This window comes from Protopterus annectens, chromosome 14.part0 (genome assembly GCF_019279795.1).
Source record: "Protopterus annectens isolate FY-2018-M chromosome 14.part0, PAN1.0, whole genome shotgun sequence".
Lineage (NCBI taxonomy): Eukaryota > Metazoa > Chordata > Ceratodontiformes > Protopteridae > Protopterus > Protopterus annectens.
In genome coordinates, this window is record NC_056748.1 from 134,145,907 (window position 1) to 134,173,724 (window position 27,818).

At 38.2% G+C, this 27,818-nt stretch overlaps 1 protein-coding gene across 2 annotated transcripts in view; it reads left to right on the forward strand.

Moving 5' to 3' along the window:
- The window catches only part of VTI1A (vesicle transport through interaction with t-SNAREs 1A), a 3,369,915-nt gene that overhangs the window by 2,060,593 nt on the left and 1,281,504 nt on the right, over positions 1-27,818 (forward strand). For both annotated transcript variants that reach the window (XM_044055852.1, XM_044055853.1), the window contains one exon: positions 7,478-7,548. In XM_044055852.1, the coding sequence (XP_043911787.1) occupies positions 7,478-7,548 (71 nt within the window). The remainder of the gene's footprint in view (positions 1-7,477; positions 7,549-27,818) is intronic.

Below are 27,818 nucleotides of genomic sequence, written 5' to 3' on the forward strand. Positions count from 1 at the left end.
GTTAGTGTTGATCTTCAGAAGCAATACTTCACTTATTTGCCACCAAGAATGCTTAAGGAAGAGCAAATTATTTTTTTTATTTAAATTATTTTTCTTATTGTAATATTTTCACAAATTATACCTTATGTTTGTGTTCTCTCCTAGTTTCATTTCCATGTTTTTTGCTAGAAAATGTTTTGAGTGTAATTTTCTGCAGTCTGTTGTCTTAACTACGGTTTAAATGCCCTCATTATTTCTCCACATGAAAATAATTAGGAATGTTTATAACTGTACAAGAGCGGCCTTAGGTCAACTGGTGCCCTAAGCAAAAGGGCTCCACAGCACCCCCACCACACCACCAGGTGCCACCATCCTGGTCCACCAACACCAAATAAATACTGGAAAACGCCCCTACTAGAGTGGTGCCCTAGGCGGCCGTCTAGTTGGCCTATGCCTAAGGCCGGCTATGTGCACAGTTTAAGGCTGTTTCTTTTCAGAAATGTGCATTCTGATTGGCCATAGTAGTCAGTGTAGTGTGCCATTTGTAAATCGATCATTACTCATTGAAAGCAGTTTGGGAGCCACGCAATAACATTTAAATAAAAGCACTAATGAACCATTTGAAATCACTTCTTTCACTGATCCCTCTGCTCCAGGATGTACCCTGTCAAAGTCCTTATCATTGACCCCAGTATAAGTCTAAAATAATGAGTCCACATTGAAAATTATATCTCCTCGTGTTTTATGTGTAGAAGTAATATTTTCAATGTAGCCTTGCCATTTTAGCTTTGTAGTGGCAGAGAGCACACATGCGTATATGTTTTACAAGATGTATGTACTCTATACATGCATGGTGCATAAGGAAAATTTTCTACATCTTGTCATGATTGTGACAAAAGATGCAAAAAAGAAGTCCCCAAATAGAATGCTATTATTTAAAAAGGTAAAAAAATACTTACATATATTATATATATATGTGTGTGTGTGTGTGTGTGTGTGTGTGTGTGTGTATATATATATATATATATATATATATATATATATATATATATGCATACATTTGTTTTTTAAATAATAACATAGTGTAACTGCAATAATTTGCATTTGGGTATGGATAGTGCAGGATTTACGCACAGCTGTCTTTGATTACTTGGGCTGTGCTGTTGTGAGCAAACTATGCAAATGATAGGTATATCCTGCCTTACACACACCTGAACACAAGTTATTGCTAAAGTACATCACTTCTTTTTTTTTTTACATTCATTTTTCAAAAACATTTTTTTGTTAATTAAAGGATATATATAAATGCCAGTCACATTAGCATACCAACACTAGTTGCAAACCAAGAGTTCAAAAGTGCCATCTTTTATGAAACTACTTGTTTATTACTATTTTGAAACTGTTCCTTTAATATTTTGTTTAAATCATTGCCTGTTATATGTACTGATCTACAGTTCTTCACTGCCACTTTCAAAAGCATTAGTGTTTAGTGTGTTGAATACAAGAGCTCTGTTCTCTGCAGGAAAAAAATATAAGTGCAAATGAAATCATACAATCACTTTATCTATAACGCAGTGCTTATGTTACTGACATTCTCTTCCTGCTCAAGGTACATTACCACATTCTTGCTTAAGCACACATTCTGCTACTAATTTTGTTCCTGTTATGTTCAAAATGCTGTTTCTTATATTGCTTATCTCCAAGTAATTTTATTATATCAGCCAGGTCTTTTAAAAGATTTTTTTTTTCTGTATCTTTTCTATTGTTTGATAATTTGACCCTGAGGAATGTTATTAATGAACTGCCCTAGGGAGACAGTTGGCATGAAATAGTACGTTATTACTATCAGCTGATTTTCTGAACAACGTTGTTGTTAAAACACAATTCTGAAGTGTAATATGAGCATTCAGGTGTAGAATACTGGCTTTATCAGCTCACGAACATTGATGGCTGCCACCATTTAACTGTAATAAAAATGCATTTAATTTGTCTTCTTCCAAACCATAATGCAATTGCACTGCTGATAAATATTATTAATATTTACAATGCAAATTCACACATTTATTTTATATAGCCAAAACCATTTATATTTGCATAACATTGGGTCATGGACACTCCCAATTATTATTACTCTAATCCCATGAAAAGACCAATTACCAAAATGCAAAAGGTGTTCTAGTACAGGTCTACCAGTGTTGTATATTTTGTTGCAGTTCTGTAAAAACCCGAGTATTTGCATAATAACCACCTCAATGCATTGAGTCCTACCCCTGAGTGGCTATTTCCATCCAATATTATTAAAGTTAACGGAAATTCCTATAGAGAACACAGCAGTGAGTGTTGTTAGAAAGTGACTGGGTCCTTATTGTATACTTTAGTAAATGCAGCAAAATGCTGCCAAATCATTTCAATGGAATTGATCTAGTGATATATATTATACAAGGAATCAGTAATGATGTTGTACATTCCCTCTGCTTTTGTTTTGAGCAAACAGTGTGTTATCCATTTCCTAGTAAGGATTTTGTAAGGAAATCTAATTTTTCTAAAGCATCTTGAATGAAAAAAAAATGTTAGTTGAACGATTCCCCTTCTAAAATCACGCTAACTCACATTAATAGTGGCATTTTTTTCATATTGGTTCTTTATTATACAGAGTTCCTTCAGTGTTGAATGATATTTTATCAGATGTGAAAACAAACTGTATTGGTCTATAACTTTTATACTGTCACAATCCTTAAGTGTCAGAATTATAACTACCTTCTTGATTTATCAAGAATATACACTGTCATTGAGTTACCTATGATGCAAGTCAGCAGTCCATATAGGAACTTAAAGTAATCTCATGTATAAAGATACTTTTTATATTAAAAAGCACAGCTTTATATACATGGATTGCACAGATCACCCTCTAAAATTAATAGACAGTTGCCTTGTTTTAGTGAGGTTCATACTTAAGAACCTTATGTGTAAATGTTGCTATTACTAAAACAAACTTGTGTTGTCGTACTCTTTGCAGGTATCACACAACCGTTTGGGGAACCTTATAACGGCTTTAAAAATGCAGCCAAAAGTGAAGTACAGCACTAATTATTAACTAAAAGCTGATAATCTGAGTTTCAGTTTTTTTAAACTGGCAGTTAATTACATAAACTAACAAATACCAAAAATCTAGAAGGTTTCGGATTTTTTCTTGTAAATGTTTACATAGACATTTTTATACCCTAAGTAGACTCCAGACAATTTTTCCTCAGGTAGATAGCAAATGTTGGAGGTGTGGTAGGGAAGAAAGAGGTAACTGGGAACATATTTTCTGGGAGTGCAGTGAGTTGGCAGACTTTAAGGATTCACTTGTGGGATGCACTGTCAGAGATGCTGGGTGGGCAGATTGGTCCGATGACTGAGATGATTTTTCTGAGCTATGATACAGAATCAGAATTGCCTAGACGTAGTAAGGCCTTGCTGTCTCTAATTATGGTGGCTGCCAAAAAAGCAATTACTAGAAAATGGAAGTCAAAATCTAAACCAAGTATATTAGAAGTAGTGAATATAGTAACAGATAAAACAACTGGAATTGAGATCTTTAGAAAAAGGTAGGAGCAAACTAAATAGGAAAAATGGGAATTGTGTAAACAGTATATACAGGGGAGAAATGAGATTTAAAGAAGGCAGGACTTAAATGTGTTATGTAATGTTTGACTAAAAATGATTGGGTAGATTATAAGTGATGTATAAAGTGTGTCAGTATGGTTTGTGATGTAAAATTCCTGCAGCTAGGACTGTGTCTGTGTGGTTTGTTTTCATTTATATCAATGTATGATTGCTTATGTTGTAAGTGATGGTTTAATAAAGATGTTTCTTGTTTAAAAAAAGTGGGCAGGAATTGAATAATTTATGGAATGTTGCTTAAGTTATATGATATATTGCAATGCATGTGAGGCATAATGTTTGTTAATTTTAACTTGTTAAAACAGTTTGATTACTTTTATATAAATGTAAATGTGCCTGTGTCACAAGGGATAATTCAATAAAGATGTTAAAAAAATAAACTAACAAATCCCTGTCATAACTAATCAAGAGATTAGTATTTTTGACTTCAGTCACACATCATGGATGTACATAGCACAGATTCTGTCAAAGAGGCATCATGACAGGGAAAAAGTGTCTGAAGCTCTCCCATGTATTACAAAAGATTGTGAACAGGTTTTTATGTTACAACCTTGTTTTGCTGCATTTTCTACATAAACTAGCAGGTAGTACTGCATAACAGCCACAAAAAAGCCAGCACTAGTCAGTAATGACACTCTGCTTCAAACTAAAAACAAAACAATCACGCAAAACAAACATGCATTATACTAGAAAGCATAAACAAACTAGAGTTCAGGAACACAAGCAGCTTCCTTATGTTAAAAAACAGCCATGTTTTCTTTATCCAGACTCAGAAGAAAAACATGAAATAACAAAAGCCTGTAAAGATTAGGTCTAATGTAAAGATTACCAGGGAGTAATACTTTTCAAGGTGTGTGTAAATAATTATGGCTGCTCAGGCTAGCCTCATGCTATACAGGGATAGAGGCCTAACTTTAGGTTCATAGGTGTGTACTAGGCTAATGGCCCTGGGGCCTTTACAAGCCTAGACATAGGATTACCCTGGCATAGTGCCGCCTGACCTTAGTTCCCAGTGCTGAGTAGAGCCACTGGAGTTATCCCCGGGTGAATTTTCTGTTTCCCATTAACTCATCGAGATTTATTTTGAAGAGGGTCAGCGAGGTGCTCTGCTTGACACGTATGGGAAGACTGTTCTATAGCATGGGCAGTCCCTCCAGCATGTTCTGTTAATTGTGATAATGAGTTTGAGGTCTCTGGAGTGTCTGGCGCAGAGGGATTGGGATTTCTTTATTTAGATTTAGCATCTCTAACACAGCTGAGTCAGACATGGCTTTGTAAGTCAAGCAGAGATCGCCTCTAAGTAGGCGATATGAGACAGAGAATAGTTGGAGTGTTTTGAGTCTGTCCATACAGGACAAGTGTTTAAGGCCTAGGATCCTCTTTGTAAGGAACTTTTGCGGCCTCTCCAGTTGTTGCAGGTGTCTAGTGAGGTACATGGCAAATGTGCATTGCACTTGATGACTGGCCTAATGAGGGAAACAATGACTTCTTTCTTCCTGGATGCAAAACCGTTAGTAATGAGATGTGCCACATAGAAGGACTTTCTGACCACAGTGGCAATGTGGTGATCAAAAGAGAGGTTGCTTTCGACCTGTGTTCCCAGATCTCTTATAACACCTTCTGTGTCCAGTGGATTACCATCATTGTGGTAATTCATGGGAAGTGGGTTTTTCCCAAAGGGGATGATGGCACATTTTTTTGGCATTGAGCTTAAGGCCATGGTTCTGACACCAGTCATTGGTCTGAGTGAGGCCATTCTGTAGGATATCCACATCACTTGGGGAGTTAATAATAGCTCCCAACTTGCAATTGTCTGCGAACTTTGTCAGCCAGAGTCACTTTGTGTTGGTCTGGACTTCTGAGAAGTAGATACCAAATAGGAGAAGACCCTGTAGGACTCCACACGTGACTAGTCAGCTACTTTCGTACTGTGGGTTCTATCTGTGAGCCAGTTTGCAACTCACCTAGTGATAATAGGGACTGATGCCTAGCTTAGTGAGCTTTTCTATGATTCCTGAGTGGGGAATGGTATCAAAGGCCTTGGTCAGATCAATGAAGGCTGTATGAACCACCTTGCCTTCATCCACAGCTCTGGTGACTAACTCAAAGAAGTCAACCAAGTTGAGCAGGCATGATCTACCCTTCACAAAACCAAACTGTGTGAGATCCAGAGTTTGGAGATTCCCTATATCCTTGTTTATTAGTTCCATGATGATGCGTTCCATAGCTTTGCATATCAGACTCATCAGGCTAATGAGGCAATAGCTCCCAGGGTCTGTAGTCGCTCCTCCTCTGTGGAGAGGGATGACTGTAGCAGTGTGCCATTCAGTTGGGACAAACCCACTTGTTTATTTATTTATTTAACATTTGTTGACCAGCAAAGTATGACTAGGACAGAGCCTATCTTCAGCAGAGGCCTGGGGAGAAATGCTCCAGATGCATGTTTTTGAATGTGGGAAGAAATTAGAGTACCTGGAGGAAACCCACATGAATGCGGGGAGGACATGCAGATGCCTCACACAAGGCACCCCAGCTGAGAATTGAACCTGGGAACCTCTTGCTATGAGGTGACAACCTTAACCGCTGCACCACTGTGCCACCCACTTGAGATGTGTTCAGTCACTGACATAGGCTATGGAGGGCTGGGCAAGTGAGGATGGGTTTGAGCGATTGGGGAACGGAGGTGGCACTAGCCCACTGCGTTAGAGACAGATACTTGAGAGCAGATGTACTGCAGGCATCTAGAACCTTATGATGCTGATGCTGTGTATTGCCAGACATGTAGAGCATGTTCGCATTTCCCTGAGAAGCCAGTATTTGTGAGGATGGTTGTGCCACTGCAAGGGCTGAGGTTAGGCTGCTACACTGACCCTCTGATTGACCCACTCCCTACCACCTGGCTGTCGCCACTTAAGAGTGAGAGGACTGGTGGACCTAGCCCAGTGAATGAATGGGCTGTTAAACTCTCACCCCAGCGACGGCAAGGGCCCAACCTTCATCCTAATTGGGGAAGACAATGAGCTGAAATGCAGGGAATGAATGAGTCATAAGACCATCACCTTGCCAAGGACCTGCAGTGATTTAGAATGTTGGGGAGAATTAATGGCCAGGGGACCGGTCAAAGTCTTAAAAAAAAGAAGTTGATTATTTGGTTGAAACACAGCCAAGCTGCTAGGTCAGTAAATCAAAAAAATGATGACCTCTTGAACTTCTCTTTCTTTGTCCTGTTTATTTGTATGCACGTTTTCAAGTTTCCAGCCAAACATTTTTGCGCTAATTGTTCTCTGTATTACTTGCCAACAGCTTGAGGCAGTGTCAAATGCTGATTACCGGGCAGGTTCCATAAATGTTAGTATCAGTGCTACTTATACGTTTCTTTAAAAAGTTTAGCTTCCCGATCTGCCCTTCACTGGTCTGAAGCTGTACTGCTTGCACTACTTTTAAATATCATTTATGTCATCTGGGCTTGTAGTTAAACCACAAATGAAGCAAAGCTATAGTCATTCAGTGAAGTATTTATTTCCTTTTTTCATTCATCTTTTGTAATTTGTACAGAATTGTTAAAACAGTATTTGCTTTCCACATGGAATCCATTAAAGATAACTGCAGTTAGGTTACCAATGACAGCTGCATAAAGAAAGATTGTGTCTGACAGGTTTACTGTACTGGTAAATCATAGTAAAGGAGTGATCTGTTATAGAAATCAGAAGTACGCCTCTCGTCATTAAATTATATTACCAGAAACCAAGTCATGTCAAAGGTATAACCAGAAATTCTACGGACTGCAAATTCCTGGGGAGTTTACAGTAAAATGTTTTGTTTTTGTTTGCAGAGCAAGTAGGTCAGGAGATCCTGGAGAACCTTAGCCATGATAGAGAGAAGATTCAGCGAGCTCGAGAACGGGTAAGTAAAAAAAAAAGCCAAAAATAAAAGGACTGCATAACATATTTAACTTGGATATATAAGATAATGCATCTGTCTCTAATTTACAAAGGAAAACTCTCACTGTTGAAAAAAGAGCTTGGTTACTCTGACTTATTGATCTGTAGTACGTATGTTTTTTTGTCTTGCAGCAGCAGTATACATAACACTGTTACAAGCTGCCAGATATGAACTGTTAGATTTTTTTTTTGCTAAATTTCTACACTGAAAGCTGGATTGAATTTGCACTGAGTTTCTTTTCCAAGAACATTAGCGTCAAGCATTAAAGAGGACTGGAGAGTGATGTACATTAATGAAGCGCATACACCGTATTTTTATATTGTATGGCAGTGTCATGTAACATTTAAAAATAGGATCTCCTTGTAAAATAAACTGAAGTAGATCCATTGCAGCATTCAGAGAAAATGTTTCACAGTATTCTGCTATGGTTTCCTGCCCCTGTGGCATGAGGTAGTATCCTCACTGCAGCCCCAGCAAAGTGGTTTGAGTAGTGGTTCCTGGTATTGCAAGACCTAACCATGGAAGGATGGGGGTAAGTGCCTTTTAGCAGTATTACCATGGGATGGAGCTAAGACTTGCAGCTCAAGTGGCATTTGTTGAGAATTTGGGAACCACACTCAACAGAGGGGAAAAGTGTAGAACTATGGCCATCTGCCAAAGAATACTGACCCCTGTGACACCCACCTAATTGTCTTTTCAGCTAAGAGAACTTTATTTAGGTATAATATATCCTACTTTCTAGAATTGCTTTACCCATGCTGTGTCTTTAGAACCCACTTCATACCTATTTATTCAGTGAATTGTCATGTGATACTGATTCAAATATCTGGCTAAATTCTAATTCAAAGTAGGCCAAAGTCACCAGACCTTTCTGGTCTGTTGCAATGGTTATCCAAAGCACTTGGAAAGATTTGTTTGGCGTTACCTTACAATTGTGAATTCGTTCGGTTTTAGGTTTTGGGCCCCACAGACTTCCAGTTATTTTAAAAGCATTTATCTTGGCAATGATAGTTATTCCTTATTAGAAAAATCATGGACTTGGAAAACTTAAACTACTCAAATGTTTCAGGAATGCCAAATTTGTTAATAGGAAAATCTAAGCAGTGTGGTCCTTTGCCGTCCTCATGTATATGTTTCAGTCTTAGATTCTTCCCTCTTGCATTATCTTCCAAATATAGTAACTGCTGGTCAGCAAGAGCTCAGATCTCTCTATTGCTTTGTCACTTATCTCATGCACTATTTGTTTTATATAGATTGTGAAGATCTGTATCCACAACCTCAAAAGCTTCAAGTCTTTTAACATATGCAGTCAGCATGCCTGATAAATGAGTCCAGTCAAGCAGAATTCCCTCTAAGATTTTACCACTACCTTAGTAGTAAACTGTACTTACTCCTTGTCAGCATCACCGTTATCTGACTCAGATGATGTTGGCTCTACCTCAATCTGTCTAACCACCTGAAGCACCATAAACTCTGTCCCCATGTCTTTTAGAATTTTAGTAAGCAACAGTGTTACCCATCTGAAGCCCACTCCTTGTAGGTGTCCTAATTATGACACTTTAGTGTCAACTAATATTTCCCATCACCAGTGCCTCAACTAACTCAGCCATCCTAAAGATTGTCCTAAGGTGGGGTGCTGTGTACAACCACTGGGCAAAATGTCTTGTCATTCCACTTGTCAAGTGTGACCTAAATTGCCTTCTTTCCTTTGTGTTGCTGTGATCCCTTTCTTTGAGTACAGGTTTTGTGTCTCCACCTGTTTTAATTACCCTGGCCAGTTTATAAATTACATGCTCCAGTTTATTTAAATCCCAATCTTTACCTGAATAGCAGATGGACCTGTATTGATTTCCACAGAATATGCCTAATTCTTCTTCTTCCTAAGGTGATACTTACCTATTGCTTTTCTGTGTTAGAACTTCAACTTTGAAAACCCAGAGAGTAGATTAATTCTGCTTGCCATGTTAATCAGCTTAATGTATACCTTTCTGTTCATCCTGCAAGTAAATGATATTTTTGAAAGCCGAAAGTTTAGTATGGATCAATGAAATATTCTTTCACTCCAAGGCAGGCCATGAAGGAATATGAAGAATGTGTGATCTCAGGCAGGAGTTGAAAAGGGGAGAAGAAAATTAATAGATCAGGAGGCCAGGCTGCACCTAAGATGATTGAGCTCCCACTCTGCGACTTAAACATGGAGAAGGATTGTTTTCTTTCCAGTGGAACTGAACTCCGTGACCTTTCTTATGGGAGAGTCTGTGGCTCTTGAAGTCCTCTCTGGTCTCTCTCACAATCCCTCTTTCTTGCTGTCAGAAGAGACTAAGTACCGTGTAAAGAAAATATTTAGAAATGGCAATGACTTGTGCTTCATTTTCACCTGTGCCTTTATGTTTATATTTACATTATTAGTGGCAACATGTTTGCTTTCTTTTCTCTGTGGAAGTGTTGTATTTAAATATGTATGTGATAGTATTGTAGTTAGTTGTGCTTGTGCTGTGTAGTTGTACAGTTAAATTGAAGTTTCCTCATTTGGGTTTCCATATTTTCATTTTAATTATTTTAGTCATTCGTCCCTTTCTTTGTTGGACCAAATGTCACTGTATATAGATTCACCAGGCTGGTGAACAAGCTCATGGATTATTGGCCATAGAAAAGCGTAATGCACTGCATCCCATACTGAAACCTGCAGGTTCCCCCTCCTAATAGTCATCCATTTCCTTCACAAAGGTTATCCGTTGATGGCAAAGTTTAATTGGGACAGATAATTTATTCCATAAACAAGGAGTTCTTCTGGATATGAAATAGTAACATTTCACAAATACTGACTTTTATTGAGCCTGAGTGGGCTTTGGGGTTCAGGTCACTAGAGGCATAGTAAACAAATGTAAATAGTAATGGGTCGTTTGAATCTGTATATCCCAGGAATACAGAAAGTAGTGTTATATGGGTATTAAATGTAAGGCCATCAGCAGCAGCAGTGACTGAATGAGGGCCACAATAGACTGTTTTGCCAACTTTTAGCTGTTACCCATCAATAGAGTATAAAGATGGTGGGGGGAGTTGCCAAGTGCTGGAATGCCACAGATGTTAACACTGAGGGCAATATCATGTCTACTGTACCTATGTATGTAATGTTAACTGCTGTTTCAGTGGAGATGGTGTGAGCAGGGATAAGGCACTGTTGCCAAGTGTACAGTTATTATCACCATATTTGGTGAACCAGACATTGGAGTCATGTTTGACATTTGAGAAGAAGCTGCCAAAAAACAGTGACGCACAGATAGAGCCTCAAGGGACTCCACTAGTGACAGAATGATAGTGAGCATAACTGTGTTTTTGCACTGTACCCCATGGCTACATTTATCTTCAAATATCTGTGTTTATGTACAGTTTCTTCATGAGGTATAGTGTCAAACACATTAGCCAAACTAAAGTAAACTGCATGGAGAGATAAACCTTCATCCAGGGTAGTAGTCGCACATTAGTCAAACTATTTTAGGTTAAGCATACAAGACCTGCTTTTGACAAAATTGTAATGGGGTAGATGATGGAGAATGATGTCTCCCTTATTTGAATATGTACTGTGATGAAGCTGTCCATCAGTTTGCATAGTTTGCTTGTGAGGCTGATCAGTCTGTAATTATTGTGGTTTGTGAAAAGACTTTGTGTAGCTGAAGCCCACAGTAACCTGCTTCTGATGTCAGTCGATGCTGTACTAAGAATGTGCATAAGGTGGCACACTTCAGATATTTATGATTACATAAGTTAAGCTTTCTTGCATCTCATCTCGTTCCATGAAACAGATATGTATGACCTCACCAAGGGCAAAGGGGACTATTTCACATGTAATTTCAGGTTGGATTGTATTGCACCATGTAAGATTGGAAGGGGATTACCTTTGTGGTCTGAAACCTGCTCTAAATCTGCATGCTAAGTGTGTTACCTTGATTCTGGCACGGTGATACCATTTTATATAACATACTACATTCTTCTTTCCCTGACTTCATTTGTCACATGTGCTTATAGAAGAGACTACCTTATTATCGTAAATCATTCTGTAGGCAAGTTTTACCTTGAAAGAAACTTTACTTAATTGTTTTAGTGAGCTCTTTTAGATGTTGATGACTTTTAGACTTCTTGAACTGGATGGGGTACATTTTGAAGGCTTTTAAGGATTTTTAAGTTCTTTTCTTTTGATTTAGTTATTTGTTGAATTTATAACCCCACCACAGAGCTGTAGCTAGGGTGGAAAGAAGTTGTCGAGTGCCTGGGGGGGCTGCTAGTTGTTGGGGGGGGGGGTGAGCAGAAAGTCCTGATGGTGCACAAGGGCAGTGCATGTATGAAGCCTTGACAGTATTACAGCTTAATAAATAAATGCTGGTATTGCTTTTCTGGTTAGCAGAATAGCACAGTGTGTGGTGGCAACTGCAGCATGGTCTTCATGTTTCGAAAAGATGTTTAAGGCTTTTTTTGTTTTTAGTACTACAGTAAAAAATAACTGATATGAGGGAGTGCCATTAGTTTGGAGAACTGCTCAGGGTGCCTCATGACCTAGCTACGGTTTTGCCCTACCATTTGGGTTTATTGCAGAATTTTATACTATGTTTATGCCTCACAGGGATGAATTTGTCGGTGCAGGTATTTAAAGTGTTTTAGAGGGCTGTGAATTATTAAACAGTAGATTGTGGGGAGGAGGTGCTAATATACAGTTCTAACTGATTGATGCAGAGTATTTGTTAAGAGCATCATAGTTGCCATTTGAAAAAGCCTTAAAGCTGGAATAATTTTTTATTACGTAAATTTGGTGCATGTGAGGAACACCACAACAGTGTGATTATGAATGACAAGGAGTGGGGCATTTTTTATCTCAGTTTAGCTGGCAGGGACGTTGGTCAGGATCACATATTCTATGCTTTTTTCCCTTGTTAGCATTGTTGTAGATTATTGAAGGCTGTTAAAGTTTATGAAGTCTAGTAGTTTTTGTGAGTGATTATTGATTGAGGCACAAATCTCCAAGTCAGTGATAGGATAATTTAAGTCGCCAAGTAGAAGAGCATTTTCTAGATGGAAAGCTGTGTCTTTATAAGGAAAGGGCTCATGTTCTTCAGGGGATATGGAATGGATACAATAACATATTACAGAATGTAATTTTGGAGTTTAGTGTAACCTAGGTAGGGGGTATTTGATGCCCAAAATGTGTTTCTCCAACTCTACTTTTCAAGGATTGACTTATGAAGTGGACACATTATCTCCTTAGTCACTGGGCCAGAAGGAGTAAGATGAGCTGCTCAAAGGTAAGGTTAGCCTCTAGGCAGCTTTTTTTCTTAATGTATTTATTTTTTTAGACTATGAGCATTGATGATTCTCAGAGTGAGAATTAGCTTAAAATGTCCATTAATGTGACTCTGTCTAAAAAATGGGTATATGGGGGGGCAGTTGTCTCAATATCCATTTTGAGGAGAGATGTAGCCCATCTCTTGAAATGAAGGTCTGGGCATCACACATAAGCAGAGAGACAATAAACCCTCTGAACTGACACAATGATATTAGTCAGTAGTTGAAGCTAGTAATCATTTCTGAACACTCGTGCAATCTTTGGTGGAAGAAGGATCTCACTATCTATACTTTATAGTGGCCATATTGTTATATCCTCTTAGAATTTATCTTTGATTCTGGATATTGTATGGATGATGCCTTGGAGGGACTTCCAAGTTGGCTGCACAACTGAGTAACATCTTAATTTAAGCTCTCCCAATGAGAAAACAAAAACTCAGAAAAGTGAGCCAGTTAATTTTTCTTTTTGGGTAAGATTCGGTTGATGGCTAGTAAGTGCCACTGCCTGGATGCTAGCAAATACAAATTTAGAGAACATGAAAGAAAATCAACCACAAAACACTGACTGGGAAGAATCCTGCTGCTGTTCAGCAAAAAGTAGTTCAAGCTCCAGCTTTGCTGCGAAGTCTTCCAGTAATCTAGAGGGGAAAAAAGTCCAATGTGCTCGAAGCTGGTTAAAATAAATGAAACACAGTAGTATGTCAACTCAAATAACAAAAGGGCTGGAAAAATGGAATAAGCTTTAAACAGATATTCAGATGAGCTGATAAAACTGCAAAAATCAGAGGTCAAAATGAAGAAAAGGCTGGCTAAGTATGAGGCTGCCCATGGAAAGATATCTCAAGAAATGGTAGAATTAGAGGACAGAACACATAGGGAATACCTGAGATTTTTTTGCTGTACCAGAGAAATTGGAAGAAATAGACTGTATTAATTTTATGAACGCACAAATAAGTTACTGGAGTGGTATTCCACATTAGGCGTTGTTAATCAAAAGGGCACATTGTGTGTATGCTCCAAACTTGGCCCTGAGAAAGCAGCCGAGACCTCTAATAGTAAAGGTGCAATCCTACCAGCAGAGAGAGTTGATTCTGACAAAACTGTGGTAGGAGGACAAAGTACTAAAAGTTGAAGACAGTAGAGTGTTCGTGGAAAATGATTACACTATGCCAAAGAGGAGTCACTTTATTGCAGTCAGGAAATGTTGAGAGGCAGGTGTGAGATTCAAGCTGCTGTATCCAGCTATCTTCAGAATATTGTTTTTCCTGGAAGAAGAACATTTTTTGTTGCAGTATGCCAAGGAGGAAATGACAAATGTTTGTCTAACAAAAAGTGAGCTATCAAACAGTAGAGGATTCTGCTTCTTATTCTTCTGATAATAGAGGTCATAGAGAGACTTTGCCAGAAAAAACTTTTTTCCAGTGTTCCAAATGAAAATGCTCAACAGATGGAGAAAAAGCACACAAGTTGACTAGAAGAAAACCCAGGAGTATGTTGGAAATGAACCAGAGATAGGAGCTGGGAGATTGATATGAACAGGAAGAAAACCAGCAATTTGGAAATTAATGAATAAATGTGGGAGTACAAAGCATCAGTCACATTTGTGAAACATGTCTGAACAAGAAAAACTGGAAATACTGAACTTTTTTGATTTTGTTAAACTTGTTAGGGACTCCAAAGCATATACCCTACTTCATGTAATTAATGTTTGGAAGAACAGAAGAAGAGGGGAATTGGAAGGAAAAATATAAGTAAAACTGTTTTTGTTCTTAACAGTATTTTTATCAGATGTTACATATACTGCATGTTATATAGTAAAGCATTTTCATTCATTTCTGTGTGTTATAGGGATAATGAACTAAACAGGTGCCCCCATTTTTTCTTCCTTTCTTCTTGGTTAGTTTTAAGAAATGTAGATACTGCTTTGCAAAAAGAGAAGAACACTGGGACAAAAGCATGTTTAAGATAATATGCTGTTATCTTTGATTGTTGAGGTAAAGGATGGGTTGTAAAGTACACAGATCATGATACAAGTAAAGTTGATGAGCTTTTTCTTACTTTTACATAGGGGAATGACTGGATTAAGGCCCTTGGCTTGATCTAGCAACACATTTTAAGAGAAGCAAATAAATAAGAAAATACTGAATGTAAGGAAGTTTTTCTTTAGCAAATAAATGTTCACAGGGCAACATCAGAAGCTTATAGCTGAAGGCAGCCGTGTAACTGGATCTCATGTTTCTGTGGAGACAAGTTGATGAGGGCAATAAATGTAGAATACTTTGTTATTTTAATGGCTAAGAGATAATGCTTTCTGAAAGCATTCATGTCACTTTCTACATGTGGGAGAGGAATAATGAGACAAAAACAGATACCATTTAGTCTAGGTAGAAGCACAGACTGTACCATGCATCTTTGTACGGATAACCTTCATTATAGGTCAATTAAAGCTTGTGAGTGTAGCTGCCAGTCTGTGACAGTTGTTCCTGTTAGGAGAGTTAGACTTAATTATCTGAAGATCTGCATAGTTTTGTGTGTTTGTATTAAGTTAATAGGTTATGGGGTATTATGGGTATGCGCGCATGTGTTTTTTGTTTGTTTGTTTTATTTGAGGGTTTTCATTAGAACAAAAGTCTTGTAAGATATGACATCGGTTCAAATGGATTTGACAAGAAACAACTGTATAAAAGATCAACCTGCCAACATAAGTGTATGCATGTAACACAAAAGCTGAAACTAGACATTTATTTAAAAAAGCTGTTATACATAGCAAGTGGGAATAATAACTTCTTATAACAGCAACACTTTCCATATTATCTTTGAGCATGAATGGATTCAGAGGTATGTACAAAAAAGAGAGTACTGAACTATATTAAAAACTGCAGAGCGCAAATATCTATGCTACAGGAGACACATTTGGAAAGAACAAAGCATGTGAATTTGATAAGGAGAGGATTTTATGGTGGTTATTCAGCAGAATGTCTGGGGCAAAGGAAAAGGGGAGTACTTATATGAATTACCTGAGGAGCTCCAATAGTGATAAAAGAGGGATAACGATGATAATGGTAGATTTGTAGTAGTATGAGAGTATTGGCAAGTTTCTTTGTGAATTACTTATACAATCTCTCTTCCCAATCCTTTCCAACCTCCTCTGATTGATTCCTGTAGTAATCATGCAATATTTTGTGTACCCGACTAACTATCCCTTTTTAACAGCAGCTTCCGTTCTTTATTCTGCTAAAAACTATACCAATGCTGGCCTTTCACTTAGGATTCCCCTATTTCTTTCTGTTTGCCTATACTCTGATATCAGTCCTTGATAGAGAAGGCAGTCTCTAGCCTGCAGTCCAAATTAACTCTTGGCCTCTTCCCATTCTATTACCTTTCTCTCTCTAGTTATTTGCTCCCAATAACTTGGTTTCTTTGCTCCCAATAACTTGGTTTCTTTGCATGTTTTCTCCAGTAAATTCCAGCCCCCTCTTGGCTACTCTGTGTGCCCCTAATTTCAATCATCCCCATCAGCAGAATCTCCTTTCTCCATCCCCTGTTGGCTTAGATCTTAGAATACTTTTTGCTACTTTATGAATACAGTATATTGTTTGGTTATCTGCATCCAAAATTCCAGTGTCTCTTTGTTTCTTGAATTTCCTCCATTTCATCATCATCCATTTCCACTTTGAATTATAGTTTTCTGCTTGTGTTAATTTATGAGCCTTAACTGTGTAGCTCTGAAATACACCTTTAAGTCAGGTAATCCCAAACTACCTTGTTCTATTGGAAGGGTCAACTTATCCCACTTGACTGTTACCCTCTTCCCCTCCCAGATAAAATCCTTCATCTCTTTATTAATTACTATCCACAACTTTTTCTCTGATTGATAACAATATGTCTGACCTGTGTATAAAACAAAAGGGAATAAAAACTTTCACTGCTTGTATCTTGTGATCTGTATCCATAAAACAGAGCTTCCAGTTTCTCAATTTTTGTATGGTCCTTTGTTTAGTCTCTTTCTACATATCCTTAGCTGCCATAACAGAATCCTTTGTAGTCCATGTCCCTACATATATGAGTATTGTTGAACCAATTTGTGAGTACATAGTTTACAGCTATTGCCTTTATTTCATTTTCATTAATTTTGTATCCTGAAAAGACTTGAAATGGTCTCAGAATGTTCCACAACACTGAAACGTCCTTTTCTGGTTTTTCTCAGATATAATATTATCTGCAAATAAAGCTGACTTTTCTTGACTATCATACCAGTTATATCCTTGAATTTCTAAGTCCCTTATTTTCTTAGCCCATGGTTCTAAATTTAATGCAAATAAAGGGGAAAGAGTGATCCCTGCCTAGTTTCTCTGATCAAGCAGAACTTATCAGAGAGGAAGCACCACACTTAAATTTTTTTGCCTCAGAACCCTCATATATCTTCCTAATCAACCTTATAGTTTTAGCAGGGGATGCAGATGTTTCCATTGCCCTGCTCATAAAATCCCAGCTTACTCTGTTGAATGCTTTCTCTAGATCAAGACCCACCAACAGCAGTGGTATTTCCTTACATTCTTATTTCCTCTAGATAGGTTCATAGGTTGGTACTAGGCTATCAGCCCTAGGGCCAATACAAGCCTAGCCATAACAATTCCCTGGATATTTCTTCCCACAATATTTACTTCCCTAGACCCTTTTCCTATCTCCCATCCAATCGTCAAGGTTCCTTTTGAAGAGGGCCAAGGAGGCGCTCTGCTTGACATGTATGGGCAGTCTGTTCCAGAGTATCGGGAATCTGTGGGTCAGAAACCTATCCCTCCAGCATGTTTTGTTCATTATGATGACAAGGTTTAGATCCCTGGAGCATGTGGCTCTGAAGGATTGGGATTTCTTTAAATGAAGCATGTCCAACAGCTCAGGGTTTGACATGGCCTTGTATGTTAAGCAGAGATCGCCTCTGAGTGGACGGTATGCCAGAGAGTATACCTGGAGTTTTTTTAGATGGTCAGCATAGGGCATCTTCTTTAGGCCTGTGATTTTTTTAGTGAGGCATTTCTGCGGCCTTTCCAGCTGTTGCAGATGTTTTGTGAGGTACATACCAAATGGGGCGTTGTACTTTGTAATGGGTCTAATGAGGAATGAGTACAGTGAGACAATGACCTCCTTTTTTCTGGTTGAACAGCCCTTAGTGATGAGGTGTACCACATAGAAGGATTTCCTGACTGCTGTGGCGATGTGGTTATCGAAGGTGAGACCACTGTCCACCTGTGTCCCCAAGTCTCTCATCACACTTTCGGTGTTTAGTGTACTGCCACCTGTGTGGTAATTCATGGGTGCATGGTTTTTCCCAAAGGGGATAACTGTACATTTCTTGGCATTAAGCTTGAGCCCATGGCTCTAGCACCAAGCATCTGTTTCTGTAAGGCCTAGCTTCCAAACTTCCACAGATTACGCCCCCACCCTCTAAAGGGCCCATATCTATACAGGCAGAATGCAGAGTCCCTGTAATCACAACTACGCAGGTAAAAGCTGCACTCTCTAAAGCCAAAAACACAGCATCCATGGGACTGGACAACACCCCAGGCCGCGTTTTACACGAAGTTCAGAACGAACTGGCTCCCCACTTAAGCACCATGTTCAATAATAGCCTCACATCAGGCTTTGTGCCCACTGAATGGCACGCAGCAACAGTTATCCCATTCCACAAATGGGGAGCCACCACTGATCCCGGGAACTATTGACCTATTTGCCTGACGAGCCTGATCTGCAAGGCCATGGAACATATCATCATGGAACTCATTAACAAAGACATTAGTAACCTCCAAACTCTGGATCCCACCCAGTTCGGGTTTGTGAAAGGCAGATTATGACTCCTGAACCTGATCGACTTCTTTGAGGCAGTCACCAAAGCGTAGATGAGGGTAAGGTGGTTCACACAGCCTATCTTGACCTCGCCAAGGCTTTCAGCACCATCCCCCATTCTGGAATTATAGCTAAACTCACTAAACTAGGTATAAATCCCTACGTCACAAGATGGGTTACCAACTGGCTCACTGACAGAACCCACAATGTAAAAGTTGCAGACTCCAAATCTGACCTCAAAGCAGTGACAAGTGGAGTACCACAGGGTTCCGTCCTGGGACCTCTCCTGTTTGGTATCTACTTCTCTGAAGTACAGGCTAACAAAGAAGGCCTCTGGCTAATGAAGTTCGCAGATGACTGCAAACTATGAGCCATAGTCAAGTCCCCAAATGATGTGGACATCCTACAGAAGGACCTCGCTGAGACAGATACCTGGTGGCAGAGCCCTGGCCTCAAGCTCAGTGCCAAAAAGTGCAGTGTCATCCCCTTTGGTAAAAACTCTGTACCCATGAACTACCACATAGACAGCAATCTACTTAATACCAAATGTGTGATAAGATACCTTGGCACCCAGGTAGACAGTAGTCTCTCCTTTGATAGTCACATCGCCACAGTAGTCAGGAAGTCCTTCTACATGGCACACCTCATCATAAAAGGGTTCTCATCCAAGAAAAAAGAGGTCATTGTTCCTCTCTACTTGACACTCATTAGGCCCATTATAGAGTACAATGCCCCTTTTGGGATGTACCTCACAAGACATCTACAGCAGCTGGAAAGGCCACAGAAGTACCTCACAAAGAGGATTACTGGCCTCAAACAAATGCCCTACACTGACCGTCTCAAAAAACTCCAGCTTTACTCCATAGCATATCGCCTACTCCGAGGTGATCTCTGCCTAACATGTAAAGCTATGTCAAACCCAGAGCTGTTGGACATGCTACACCTAAAGAAATCCCAATCCCTACGAGCTACACGCTCTAGGGGCCTAAACCTTGTCACTACAATAAACAGGACATGCTGGAGGGATAGATTCCTGTCCCAGAGACTTCCCATACTCTGGAACAGGCTACCCATCTATGTCAAGCAAAGTTCTTCATTAGCACTCTTCAAGAAAAATCTTGATGAGTGGATGGGAAATAGGAAATACACCCCGGGGATCACTTCTGTGTCACTGCTCAACAGTGGCACAGGAAAATAACTTTCTTGGGTGGCATAAGCCAGGGAACCTTGCTGGCTAGGCTTACCGTAGGCCCTTGGGCCGATAGCCTAGTACCTACCTATGAACCTATGAATCTGTTCATGGGGGCTTTCCTGTAAATTGGTTATGCATCACCATTTTTATCTCGTCTCCTGCTATCCTGTTAGCAATTGTTTCATCTACCTCTAACCTTGGCATATTTAATTCTTCCTTAAACACTTCCATCTGTACTTTTTCTTAATTTCCAAATGTCTCTGCTTTATACAGATTTTCAAAAAAATTCCAAAATATTTCTAATGCCTTTATTGAATCTTTGGTTATTTTCCTTGTTGTGAGCTCCCTAACCTTGGCAACAATCCTTTCTGCTTTTTGTTGCCTGAGCCATTATGCTAAACGTTTTTGTGTTCTGGATTTATTATTAAAAACAGTTCCTTAACAGCAATGTTTCTAAAGCTATGCATATTATGCAGATAGTCCCTTATTTTCTGTTTAGCACTTTGCAGTTGCCCCTCTTCTTTTCCTTTAAAATTCTCCATTCTACAAATTAGCCTTTGTCTTCCCTCTAAATAATTATTATCATTTCTTAACCATATCATTTTTTCTTTTATTTCAACACTATTTTTAAACTCCATTTTAATTTTATCCCACTCAATAGCTATATTTTCAGAAAAAGTTTTCATCTTCCCCAATAACAACCAGATAATTTATATCCATTCCTTAAATTCGTCTTTTTAACAGCTAGATGGGGAAACACCAGTGTCTCATTTTCACTTCACTAACATGCATTTTTGTTTTAGTTATTATTGTCACATGATCTGAAATAGTTATTGGAAGTGTATCAGAACTTTCAATTAAATGCACATGTTCCAGTGAAATATAATTTCTGTCTAGCCTAGGCCAGTTTTTGTACCTTGGGGAATAATATGTAAATTCTCTGAACTCCTACTACTGAATTCACATCACATCACATTCCATACTATATATTTTCCTAAATTTCTTCAAAAAATCTACCATCTTTTCCTATATTTTCCCCACTAGGCCTACAGATACATCCTCTCTGTTGCAAATCAAATTCCAGTCCCCAACTATAAATAATATTACCTGCTGAAATCTGATTATTTCTCTTTGAAAATTTTTAAGCTCCTTATAGCAGTTTTGGGTGGAATATAAAAACGTGTCATCATAATCCTCACCCCTTGACAGTATCCCCTTTGTACTACAAATCTACCATTGTTATATTTTTCCCTCGTATTTTTAAACACCTTTATTGAATTAGCACTTGTGACATAGGCAAACTTAACAAACTATATTAACATGCTCATGTTTACAAACATTATACTTGACATATGTATCATATAACCTAAGTAACAATACATAAATTTTTCAATTCTTGCCTATTTTAAACAAGAAACAGCTTTATTAAACCATCACTTATGATACAGGCAATCATAGATTTACATAAATGAAAAAAAAAACAATGAAACAATCCTAGTTGCAAGTATTTTATATCACAAACCATACTAACATACTTCCAGTTGTAAACATTATGCATCACGTGTCATCTATCCAATCATTTTCAGTCAAACATTGCATAGCTTAGTTAAGTCCTGCCTTCTTTCAAACCACATTTCCTACCCTGTATGTATTATTCCCACAATTCCCATTTTTTCCTATGTAGTTTGCTCCTACCCTTTTTTAAATATCTCAGTTCCAGTTGTTTTATCACTCTTACTATATTCACTACTTCTTGTATAGTTGGTTTAGATTTTGATTTCCATTTTCTAGTAATAGCTTTTTTGGCAGCCACTATAATTAGACACGGCAAGGCTTTACCATGTCTAGGCAATTCCGATTCTGTATCATAACTCAGAAAAATCATTTCCCTTGTCACACCAACCTGCCTACACAGAATCTCTGATAGTGCATCCCACAGGGAATACTTAAAGTCCAACAACTCACCGCATGGCCAGAAAATATGGTCCCAATTACCTCTTTATTCCCAGTCATACCTCCAACATTTACTGTCTACTGAGGAAACATTTTCTGGAGTCTTCTTGGAGTATAAAAATATCTATGTAAACATTTCCAAGGAAAAATGCTAAATTTTCTAGATTCTGTTGCATATTTGGGAAACATACGTATATCCTCCCATTGTTTCTTTCTGAATTGCTTATCCAATCTCTCTTCTCAATCCTTTCTATCCTCCTCTGATTGATTCTTATAGTTATTATGCAATATTTTATATGCTGTGTGATGCCATGGGCAAATGCCAGCATAGCCAGCTGGAGTTTTTTAAAGAATGATGCGTCCTTTGAAAATAAGACTGATTTATACAAGATGCTTGTGTTCCAAATGTATTAGAACTGTATGTCATTTATATATCAAACTGGTTTTGTATAGATGCTTGTGTTGAAAATGTGTTTGTGAGCTTTGCTTGTGTTGAAATGCATCAACAATGCACCCTAATGAAATGAAGAGAAATGTGCATATATCATTGCAGTTGAATTAAATGTATGTGTTTTAATAGAGGATACTGGCACAGCAGATGGTAACTTTAAGAAAAATAAGGGAAATGTAAATGAGCTGTAAAATTATTCAAAGTCACCCCACAGAGCTGAGTAGAACCGGATATGATGGGTTTGGGCATTAGCTCAATGGGGAGACCCAACACCTACCATAAATATTTGGATGTGTATTGTGGCTGTCTGTACAAATTCCTGTCTCAGCTTCAAAGGGGAGTACTGTGGAACTCAGAGTCAGGTGACCAGATGAGATCATTCTGCCAGCCCTCTTGGAAACTTTATTTTGGATATTACAAAGAGTAATCTCAGAGTATTCGGTATTCTGTTTGGAAGCCTGACTAGAAAGATTGCTTACCCACAGCATCTTGCCTTGTGGTAGTAACTTAACTAGGGAATAGTAAAATTCTCTTAGATTCAGTCAGGAATGTAGTGAAACTTAGTTTAGATATTGTTTTTCTTTATTTGCATGAGTCTGTCCATCAGTGTTATTTTCATTGTTTCCTGTGATTTGAACTATGTTTTTACTGTGAATATATATTCAGTATTTTCATGCTCTTTTATTAATTATTATTAAATATGTTTAAAACTGTTATTGTGGCTGGTCCTTGTAGAGAGTATCTAACCTTTGAGAGTACTTATATTTATTTGGTGACACTGTGTGGGCCACTCCAGAAGGCCTTGCCATCTTGGTTGACTACTACCATTTGTATTAGTATTACTATTGCATGGTATAATTGGACACCATTTGTCAAGGGCCTTAGCGTAGCTGATTGTGAATTGTCCGGTGGCAGTGATAGCTACCTTATACTCTGGGCAGAAGGGGACACAGCAGGTACGTCTGGGCCAGCCTTTCCCAGTTGTGTGTGAAAACTCAAACCTCTTATAGTGTGTTTGTCAGCTACTTGGGGCAGGGCCACGAAGCACAGGGTTTACAGAGAGGGTGCTGGAGGAATTGGCTTGGACACTTGGTTGAAGATCTAACCTTACAGCTTGTACTAGTGGGGAGTCTTATTGGGGTTCTGGAGGGAGACAGATAGAGACATCCAGACCCCGGGCTGTGTGTGTTCCCTGTGTGCTCTTAAGGGAAATTGTACTTGATGTAGAGAGGTCAGCGTCTGAAAATACTGTGTGTATCCATTTGTATTCCAAGTGCATGCCTCTCTCCAGTGTCAGTGGTGAGGATTCAGGGTCCTCAATTACTGGTTCAGCATGTGGATGACACATATAGATGGCCATCACATATTAAAAAATATACCAGTGCTGGTCCTTTCTTTAGGACCTCTTGTTTCTTTCTCCTTGCCTATACTTTGATATCAAACCTTGATATGGAAAGAAACACTGGGTGCTGTTCATTTGTTTAGGGCCCCCTGTTTCTTTCTGTTTGCCTATACTGTGGTATCAAACCTTGATAGGGAAAGCAATCTCTAACCTGCAGTCCGAATAAATTTGTGGTTTCTTCCCATTCTGTTATCTGTCCCCCTCTAGTTATTTGCTCTCAATACCTTGGCTTCTTTGCCAGTTTTCTCCAGTAAATTCCAGCTCCCTCTTGCCTGTTGTCTGTATCCCTTATTCCAATCATCTCTATCAGCAGAATATCCTTTCTCCATTCCCGTGTTGGCTTAGTTCTTAGGATACTTTCTGCTACTGTAGAGTATCTTCATCTGTAAAGATAAAATATTCTGTATGATTGTTATTGTTTTCCTTGCAGGCCTGTATCCAAAATCTCAGTTTCACCTTGATTCCTGAGCTCCCCCCCCCCCCCATTTCATCATCATCTCTTTCCACTTTGAATTATAGTTTTCTGCTTCTGCTATGTATAGGAGCCTTAACTGTGTAGCTGTGAAGTACCCCTTCAAATTGAGTAATCCGAATCTGCCCTGTTCTGCTGGAAGAATCAGCTTATCCCACTTGACTCTTGCTGTCTTCCCCTCCCAGATCAAGTGCTGCTCTTTATTAATTGTTACTCACAACTTCTAGTCTGACTGATAAAAATATACCTGACCTGTGTATAAGACTAAAGGAACTAAAAACATTTAACTGCTTGTCTGTTACTATCCATATCCATTTAACAAAGCTTCCATTTTCTCAGTTTCTGTATTATGTTTTGTTTAGTCTCTTCCTACATATCCTTAGTTGGCACACCAGAATCATGTTTAATGCATACTCCAAAATATTTCATTTTATCATGTCCTCATACATTTTGATATTGCTGAACCAGTTCATATGTGGGTACATAATATTAACATTATTGCCTTTGTTTTAGCTTCATTAATTTTGTATCCCAAAAAGATATGAAACTGTCTCAAAATTTTCCACAACACTGTAATGTTTCTTTCTGGTTTTGTCAGGTATAAAATAATATCATCTGCAAACAGAGCCAGCTTTTCTTGACTATCATACCAAGTATATACTTGAATTTCTGCATCCCTTATTTTCTTTGCCAGTGGTTCCAAATATAATGCAAATAACAAAGGGGAAAGAGGACACCCCTGCGCGGTTCCTCTGCTCAAGCAGAAGTTATCGGAGAGGACACCACCCACTCCAGTTTTTCCTCCGATCCCTCAAATATTCTCCTAATCAGCCTTGTAATTTCATGACTTGCAAATGCTTCTATTTCCCTGCTCATTAAATCCCAGCTGACTCTGTCAAAAGCTTTCTCTGCATCAAAACCCATCATCAATGGTATTTTCTTACATTCTGATTCCCTCTGGAGCATCAGTGTTCTGTTAATGTTTGCCTCCCCTCCACAATACCACATTGATTCATATCTATCAATTTTGGCTTTACTTTTGCCATTCGTTTAGCCATTATAGACTTAAATACTTTATAGTCATGGTTTAGTATTGAAATGATGAAAGTATGAAGCTGGATCTGATGCATCTTTACCATGTTTAGGTATTACAGCTGCCACTGCTTTCTTCCAGGAAGTTGGTACTTCTCTTTCTCTTAAAATACTGTTAAACAAAACCTTCAAGATCTTTATTAGTTTTTTCCCTCCTAGCTTCCAAACTTCCACAGGAATTCCATCTATTCCTGGAGACTTTCCTATGGATTGGTTATACAAAACAGTTTTTATCACATCTCTTCCTATCCTAACTGTTAGTAATTGAGCCTCATCTACATCTACCCTTGGTATATTTAAATCTTCTATAAACATTTCCATTTCTATCTTTTCTTGATTTCCATATTTATGTGCTTTATACAGACTTTTATATAATTTTCAAAATATTTGTAATACCTCTACAGGATCTCGTGTTACCGTCCATGTTATCAGCTCCCTAATATTGGCGATAGCCCTTTCTGTTGCCTGAGTAGGTGTGTGTGTGTGTGTGTGTGTGTGTGTGTGTGTGTGTGTGTGTGTGTATGCATGTATATATATATATATATATATATATATATATATATATATATATTATCGAGGTAATCATTTATTTTATGCTTATCATTCTGCAGTTGATCCTCGTGTTGTCCTATGAAATTACCTCTATTCTGCAGTACTTTAACATTTGTCTGTCCCTCTAAATAATTCTTGTTACTTCTCAACCATAGCTCCCTTTCTTTCATTTCCCCCTATTTTTAAACTCCACCACTCCCTATCTATATTTTCAGAAGTAATTTCTATCCTCTCAAATAGCTCCTGAGTAATCTTCACTACCCATTCTTTACATTCTTCTTTCAACAATAGGTGGGAAGGTGCCAGTGTCTCATTTTTATTTCATTACCCTCTGATTTTATTTTCATTATTATTGGCACATGTTCTAAAATAGTTATTGGGTACATATCAAGACCTTCAATTAAATGCACATATTCCTGTGAAATGTAAATTCTGTCTAGCCTAGCCCAGTTTTTATATCTTGAGGAATGATAAGTAAATTCACTCTGAACTCCTGTTACTGAATTCACATCTTCCATTCCAGATATTTTCATAAATTTCATCAAAAATCTACCCTCTTTTGTTATACTTTCCCTTCTGGCCCCCCAAGATACATCTTCACTGCTGCAAATCAAATTCCAGTCACCACCTGTAGGTAATATTCATTGCTGAAAACTATTTCTCCTAGAATTTTCTTAAGCTCATTATAGCAGTTTTACGTGGAATATAAATACATGCCAGTGTAATCATCCTCCCTTGCCAGTAGCTTGTTAGCACTATAAATCTGCCATTATCTTTTTTATCCTCTTCTATCACTATTGGAGCTCCTCTTGCAATTAATATAAGTACTTGTCTTTTCCTTTGTCCCATATATTCTGCTGAATAACCATCCTGAAAACCTTTATCAAATTCACAAGCTTCATTCTTTCCAAGTGTGTCTCCTGTAACATAACTATTTGCACTCTACATTTTTAATACAGTTCACTATTCTTTCTTTTTTGTGTTTATCTGTGAGACCATTGACATTTAAAGATATCACACAAAACATCATTGTATTAAAAAGTTATTATTTCCACCTTTTATGTAGAACATCTTTTGTATTAAATGTGTAGTTCCAGCTTTTGTGTTACATGCATACACTGTTTGGCAGGTTGAACTTTTATATAGTGGTTTCTTGTCACATGAATTTGAGCCTATGTCACATCTTGCAAAACATTTTGTTTTATTGAAAGCCCTCAAACAATTTTTTTATTTTTTTTTATTTAACATTTGTTGACCGGGAAAGTCCGACTAGGTTCCACAGATCCTGTTTTCAGCGGAGGCCCGGGGAGAATAAAACAAACCCTCCAATACCCCCAAAAATTATTAGTTTAATACTAACGCAGAAAACTATGTGCATCATCAAATATTGAAAGTTTACCCTCCTAATAGGAACAAATGTCCCAAACTGACAGCCACACTCTAAGACTTGAGTTAACCTAAAAGAAAGGTTATCCATGCTAAGACGCATGGTACAACCTGTGCTTCTACCAAGTGCTAACTGGTTTTGTCTTATTTTTATAACTCTCCCAGTTGGAAAACAAACCCTGAATGCTTTCAGAGAAGATCATCTCATAGCCAGTTACTCTTTTTCTTTTCTATTTTCCTCAGCCAGTCACTCTCCACCAGACTGTAACCAATTTCTCTTTATCAGATTGCTCCATGGAGACATCGGAATTAGACAGTGAATTCATCTTTATCAGATTGTTTCCATGGAGACAGGAGGGCCAGATACAGAATTGCTACTAAGCATACATTCGTTTGATAGAAAAAAGTCTCCTGATATTCAGTATTTTTTTTCATTTACTTGCTTTTTCTTAAAACATGTTACTAAATCAACCTAAAGTCCTTAATCCAGTCATCCCTCCATGCAAGAATGAGAAAAAGCACATTTGTTTTCTTTTGTCATGCTCTTATAAAC